The sequence below is a fragment of the Azolla caroliniana genome, unplaced genomic scaffold (assembly GCF_043228905.1).
Source record: "Azolla caroliniana isolate FFs.n. ecotype wild unplaced genomic scaffold, voAzoCaro1.0.p SCAF_7, whole genome shotgun sequence".
In the NCBI taxonomy this organism is placed as follows: domain Eukaryota; kingdom Viridiplantae; phylum Streptophyta; class Polypodiopsida; order Salviniales; family Salviniaceae; genus Azolla; species Azolla caroliniana.
In genome coordinates this window covers 19,144,140-19,151,577 of record NW_028230442.1, presented here as the reverse complement: position 1 = coordinate 19,151,577, position 7,438 = coordinate 19,144,140, and the positions used below count along the sequence as shown (strand labels likewise).

At 40.8% G+C, this 7,438-nt stretch overlaps 1 protein-coding gene across 1 annotated transcript; it reads right to left on the bottom strand.

Annotated features, from left to right (window-relative positions):
* Nucleotides 1-1,195: 1,195 nt before the first annotated feature.
* LOC147862206 (uncharacterized) lies at nt 1,196-5,263 on the bottom strand. The gene is made up of 6 exons (XM_087321965.1): nt 4,906-5,263; nt 4,480-4,805; nt 2,693-2,913; nt 2,352-2,580; nt 1,761-2,177; nt 1,196-1,677 (listed from the first exon to the last, which is right to left on the bottom strand). Exons 1-6 carry the CDS (start codon nt 5,246-5,248, stop codon nt 1,375-1,377), a joined length of 1,839 nt encoding a protein of 612 aa, XP_087178091.1. The 5' UTR covers nt 5,249-5,263; the 3' UTR covers nt 1,196-1,374.
* Between the last annotated feature and the right edge of the window lie 2,175 nt (nt 5,264-7,438).

The window sequence follows — 7,438 nt, the reverse complement described above, 5'->3', positions numbered from 1 at the left end:
TGGCATTTGCTCAAATAAATGGATCACTACTGAAGTACCAATTATACAAGAGTGAGTGGTTATCTAAAATATTAATTCATTCCATATAAAGAATCATATGGATTATAATACAAGAACATGTTGAGTGTGTATTCGCACATTAATATTGTGGATCAAATTGTTTCTCTACAATCATTGATTAAAAGTTCACAATTCAAGGACTGTCCCTAAAAGGGGACAACTAGGGTGAACGGTTAAACCCATAAGGACATGGATTTATAGTGCAAGGTGGGGCTCAATACAAGGACTGTCCCTAAAAGGGGACAACTGGGGTGAACGGTTAAACCCACAAGGACATGGATTTATAGTGCAGGGTGGTAGCGTGTTCCAATGTGATGGGTTGAGACTAGGTACAAATTCTGAATTTTTCGAGGAGATTTGGCTTATGGTGGCATGTTTAACGACTTGGCACATCTGGATAAGGCGTTGTAAGTTTGTTTTTCAACAACAAAAGCTCCCATGTGGGGAGATGATGTTAAATATCTGGTTTGATCTTGTGGCTTGGTTGCGTAGTCGGTATGATTCGATTCAAGGGGAATCAGAAGAAGCAAAAAGGGCAATGTCAAAGTTCTTACCGAAATGGAGCAACTCTCCCATGCTAGTCAAATCTTCATTGAGGCCTAAGTGGAATTACCAGGCACCTTGGTGGTTGTTTCCACCGATGGCTCCCAATATTGTACATGGGTTGTAATTATGTATGTATAGCTGACACAAGCGTGTGTTAGTATAATCATCTTACCTGGATAATGTTGTTAGAAAAGAGCTAGTTGAGAGTTGTGGAGTCGGGGTAAAATAGGGTTTATTTCAGTTTTGTTTGAGTTAAGTATTGGTTGAGTTTTTTGTTGTTTTTGTTTGATAGTTTTGGAGTTGTTCCTCCAAGTTGTATATGTTGACCCCATTGTGGATTTGGGTAAACTCTATTGTATTCTATTTGCTAGCTAATGTGAAGTAGTGTTTTTTTTGGAAAAAAGAAAGTTCACAATTGGATTTATGAAAAAACATTATCATTAAGGGCATAAAGAGAAGATCCCATGTGTTATATTGTCATAGAAACATAGAAAATATGATGTATTCAAGAGGATGAAGGTGTGGCTGAAATATTGCCAATGTTTGTGTGTAGAAGTGATGAGGAATACATTGTGGCCTTGCAAGATATGAGGCATTTAGTGACTTAATCAATTGAATTACATTTAGTTGCATGCTCATATTTAAAAAACTCGAAAATAATTAAGGTTAGATTGATATGATAGAATGGAAACTTTGGGGTATGTACTCAAGGATATGGAGGAAATCTCATAAATGATTATTGACTTAATTTTGGTCTTCGTCTCTTCGTCATAAGGTTACTACATGTTTCGCTAACATGTCTTCCAATGTCATTCTAGTAAGTTTGAGGGCTTGTAAGAAATTGCGATCATTCAACTTTCTATCAATACTACACAAAATTAGAGACATGAGGTCCGGAGGACAGTTATATGTCCAATTTCCTGTTCTCCAATCAAAAAGGTATGCCGAAAGTAGATGGTGGCCATAATTGGCTACCCATTCGATTGATGAAATCACATAGTTCACCTCCTCTTCTGACATGTTGTAACTAAAACTTACACGCGTCCAACTAGGTTTGAGCCCTTCATATCCCTAAAAATAAATTATCCAAATTATCGTTGGTAAGTTAGTCCCCATATTAACCCGGAACACGAGATATCTAAAAGCACACAAACCTTTTTTATCCCAGCCCGTATAAATAAAGATGTCTCTTTATCAATGCCTAACAAGTAATGTCCGTATGGTCCAGCACAAGCACAACCCCCACGAGACTGAATTCCAAACAAATCATTGAGAAGTCGAACCACAAATCGACCATGTAAAGGTTCGGAATTGTGAGGGAGAACATAAAATGAGAGGATAGAGGCCCGATTGTGCATGCTTGGTGTTGGGGCTTCACCTAATATTCTTATGTTTGGATGATTGGAAAGTTGCCGCATGGCTTGGTTTATGTAGAATGATTCGACTTGTTGGATGGTGTCAATTCCAACGAATTCTTTGACCCAGAATGTGAGGGCACACCGGATCTTCCCCAGAATCGGAGGGGTGCCGGCATCCTCCCGCGCTTCGATATCGTCGTGGTACAAAGTGTCCTGATGATGAAAGACGTAAGTGATGAGTGGTGAGTCAAAGGGCATGTGGTGTTTGACTTGGGACATACACACTAGAAGCGACAAGGACCGCACACACACACATATATTGGCTTCACCACTACTACTACTAGCATATGGATGGAAGGGTGGTTCACACACACAACTAACTATTACCTCTTCGTCAAAGCCGTTGACGTACGACACCGTGCCCCCTCCTGCCGTAGACGGCGCCGTTTGTTGCAGCCCATAGAGGGCGCGGCGCATGAGCAACAGCCCCGGTGTCCCCGGCCCCCCCATCATCTTGTGCGGGCTCATCACCACAGCATCATAGTACCCCACATCATCCTCCGTTTCGGACAATGCCGAAGGCCGCGACTTCATGTCGATCCCTTCGTGTGGAGCTATGCAATGGGGGTGCATTCATGGGGTTAATGAACCAACCGGAAACAACATTCTACTGCTTAACGAATACACAAAAAACATGAATTGTATCAATGGTAGGCAGTCAAATTTACCCTGCCGCAAAATCGAAGCAGGCGAATGCACCATACTTGTGAAGGAGGCGAGCCACGGCTCGGGTATCGGTGAGGAGGCCCGTCACATTGCTGCATGCCGAGAAAGAGCCCAAAAGCTTCCTCTTAGGGCCGTGCATGGTGGAGTACCTCCGGAGTGCATTCTCCAGCTCCTTCATATCGATCCTACCTTCTTGGCCACCATCAGCAGGGATCTCTATCACCTACATATTGAAATGCGCCGAGTCCGAATCATCAAACAAAACAACCAGTGTCCACCAACAATGACAAGATCCGATGGGCAAGCTACAAGAAGTAATAGCTAATACAACAAGAAACAATTAAAAATAGCAACCAAACACATGAGAGTTTTAGGTGGAAACCCCAAATCAGGGGAAGAACCATGTGACCTTTAGGTTACAAAAACTTCAACCATAGTATGTAATATACACATTCGTCTGCCCAAACGTTCATTTCATACGTTTGCAAAAGAATGTGTATATTATCCAAACATTCTTTTTTTTTCGTAAATCAATGTTTGTTATTAAAACAAGATGATAATAGAACCCTTTGCTATCTTCACTACATAAATAGTGATACTTCATAAATAGTGATAGTGCAAGGGAAACCCTCTCTAAGTACTGTAAAACTAGATGACGTAAGTCCATCTCCTCTTGGGACAACGTCCCCTTACAATATAGCTGTGAAAATTGCCAAATCAACTTCCCTTTCATCCTACGGAATTGTTTAGGGTTTAGGGTTCTTTTGTTTTTATTTACTTCTTTACTTTTCTTTTGCTCAGAGAGGGGCCGACGTTCTACATAGCGCACATCTTCTCCCCCCATCAGTTTGTGCACATCAGCATGATACCAAGCTCCCTTCCTCTCCCATCCAGCCTCGACATCCTTCTTGCATTTGTTTGTAGAGCTTCAAAGCCTTAGACACTTAGTTTTGTTTAATATAAGTAGAGCATAACGTTCCACGTAACCCACATCCCGATGAGGCAAGGAAGAGAACACATTCGCTACCTCAACTATATATCTCAACATTTCCTATACATACATATTAACTATGGAAGAGCCCATGTGAACATCATAGCAATAACCATTTCGGTGAGCATGCTCATGTATCTTCTTTCCTTCCTCAAGTGAATCTATGGTAGCACAAGCTTTGAAGAGGGAAACAAATGTATAATGGGTTGGTTGAACACCATTGCCAATCACAGATTGATAAGCGTCAAGGGCAAATTGGCCTTCTTGGTTCTCTATATATGCAGATATGATGACGGTCCATGTGAAAGGATTCTCACAAGATAACTTTGTGGATATCTGGTATGCATGGTTTACATCTCCCACATGTTACTAATGTCTTCACTAGGAGTTGACCCATGTATGCATTCATATCAACATTATGAAGGACAATATCGGTATATATATATATATATATGATTAGCATGATGAACTAATCAGACAACCGAGATTTATGAAGATTAAGCATTTTGGATCCTCATTACTAGAATTTATGAAAAAAAAGCATATGGCTATTAAGAAAGTAATGTGAAATTTGCAATGTCGTTAACTTTGTTACCTATAGAAAAAGTTTTACCTTATAATAAAAAAATGCATCCAAAAGTATGATATTTACCATACATTGAGGGTGTTTACCATATTCGAATGATCAAAAGATACTGGAATGTGAATACACATATGGTACATATGGTTAACTACGTTATAGTTAGCAGTTAATATTGATGGTATACCACTCTAGTTAAGCTAATTTATATATTGTACCTCTGCCAAACTCTGTCGCCAGGAGAGGAGATTGGAGTGGTGCTCATAGGGGCCTGTGAATACAACCCATCGTTGGATACTGCTAAAATCACTCTTTTCTTCTTCTTCTTCCAAGCTTCGAAGGACATGGGATCGGAGGAGTGGGGATATAGCAATGCCAATTACTTCCTGGAGCCGCTTGATGGCTGCGGTGGCGCCGGATCCACAGAAGAGCAACACATGCTCGGCCTCCGACCCGCCCAACTGCTCGCGGACGTAAGACCCCGATTCTTGGACCATCCGGCTCGTCACGCGGCCAACGTAGCTGTCCTCGGTGTGGGTGTTCCCTAGTGCCCCAAAATTAAGAAACCAACAAGGATTAGATTAGAATGTAGCCCATGATCTTAATGATGGTGATGATGAGATCTCCCGTTTCGATTTGATTACCGTAGAACGGGAGGACGTTGCGCAACATGAAATCCTCAAGGAAGTGGAGTGGTTTCCCGCTTGCGGTGTGGTCGGCATACACCATCTTGTGCCGGCCGAATGGCGTGTCCACGTGCGCATCACGCCCAATGACTTGAGATCTCAACCATGCGAGCTTCTCGTGGGCGCCCCAACCCGAGGGGGGCCACACCGATCCGTCTTCGTGCTTGAACCAAGAGCCCGTGCGGAGCAAGGAAGCCAAAGCTTGGTGGGCATCGGAGGAGGGAACATTTGGAGATTGGGGGTCACAATGGCGTGGAGACCCTTGTCGTTCAGAATGGAGGAGTCCTTGCAATGAAGGCATGATGAGTAGTAAAGTGGATGTGGTCGTGTTTCTTTAATGCAATGGGGGTCAAGTAGCAAGCAGTTCATATTCTTGTGAGTACACTCTTGATTCATAGATATACATATTGTAGCTAGCATCTAGAATGTCCACTTTGACATTTTGTTGGCTTTTGTGGCTACCCACACTTGATTGATGGATATACATATTGTACCTAGTATCTAGAATATCCACTTTGACATTTTGTCGGCTTTTGTGGCGACACACTTGATTCATGGATATACATATTGTACCTAGCATCTAGAATATCCACTTTGACATCTAGGATATACATATTGTACCTAGCACAAAAGCCGACAAAATGTCATGCAGCATGTTATGTTAGGTTGGGACTTTGGCCGGCCAATGTGTGGGACAACCGAAAGTGTTTCAGGCCGGACTTTCCAAAAATCCAGAGTCTACCATGTTCATATTTTCTCTTAACCGGCTATATAATTTATGTAATGTGTTTTAAAAAACGATTTTAAATCTTTCCTTGCCCTAGTCTTATTTGCGAATCGGTGACGGTTCAATTTCGGCTTAACCGGTTTGGCATTGTCCAAACCAAAACTGGTTTGGAAGTTTTCAAACTTGAACCAAACCGGTAAGGCTAATCCGCATTGGTCAAACCGGTTAAGCCTAAGCTGGTTTAGGAACCGATTTGGACAAACCGTTTATCCTTAACTGGTTTGTAAACATTACCATTCCTTTAGCTCATTGATCACAGCTCACCCATTGCTAGATCTCCTTCTGCTCAGGGCTCATTTCTCACCGATTGAGAGATTTCCTTCAGATCATTGCTCACCGACTCGAAAGCTTAGTCCATTTATATCATATTTCTCTAGGTTTTCTAATCATGTAGTAGTAGTAGGAGAAGATAAAAGAGTGATGAATGAATGAAGGAAGGAAGGGAGGAAGGCTTTTATCTGCAGAATCTCCTATTGGCAACCATAATTCTTGTAGATTTCCCAAGCATGATGCAAATGATATATATTTTTAGGTGTGGTTTGGCCAATGGATTTAGCTAAGAATGATGCCAAATCCAATCCTACTAACACCAGCTTATTTTACTATTTTTATTTTCTTGTGTATGAACTGAAATGTGAGTAGGTTTGGATTGTCTTACCTATGTTTAGGGATCTTGTTATTGTGGAACATTAGTATTATCTGTTAATTCAAGGCATTTCATAGACCTAGCACCATGCTGAATTGAGTTGAATAATGTGAAGTACTTTCTTTATTTGGAGTGCTTTGAACTCAAAAGGTATGGGGGTTTGTGAGCTTTTCCATGTTAAACTTTGGGGATTCTCTAATTATGGAACATGCCAAGTTATTTTATAAACTCTCTCTTGATGGTGGTTGATAATGTAGATAGGTTTACCATATTTCTCCATCTCTTCTCTTTGACACACATTTGTCTTGTTTCTAAGAGTTAATGAGGTAGTCAGATATCTATCGTATTTGTTACAATAGCTTATTGATGTGTTTTATCCAAGTATGTCGCGCTACTTATTGAGGATTGTTTTAGTCTTTCTTTTTGCACAACCATTACATTCATTCAATTTCCACTGATGCAAACCCTCGTATTTTGCTTATAGATTTTTTTAGTAAAGAATTTTCATATTGGTTTTGCGATTGAAGAATTTCACGGTGATTTGAAGCATATCAAAAACCACCCCCAACAAAGCCGAGACATTGGATTTGATTTTTACGGTTTACTGTCTCACAAAGTAGTGGAGAGTGAAATATTGGTGCTACTTCTTAATGGCTTCCCTTGTTCTTTTGTTCAAAATGGCATTTTGTAAGCTTAAGAATCAAACTCTATGTTAAAAGTTGACCTTTACATACATAGTGGGGCCTACAAGTATCCATTATGGGAACTTCTGTAATGGCACTATGGAGCTCAAATCTACGACATTGACGCATGTAGTGAAATCATCAAAATCAACTCCCATGCTCAAGTTTTCTACACACACACACACACACACACACACACACACATATTGTCAATGATAGATATATTGTACCATCAAAAAAGTCCATTTGAGATTTTGTGCTCTCTCTCTCTCTCTCTCTCTCTCTCTCTCTCTCTCTCTCTCTCTCTCTCTCTCTCTCTCTCTCTCCTTTCTTCAATGAAGTGAATGAGGCTAGTAGTGTTGTAGTTGGAATGAG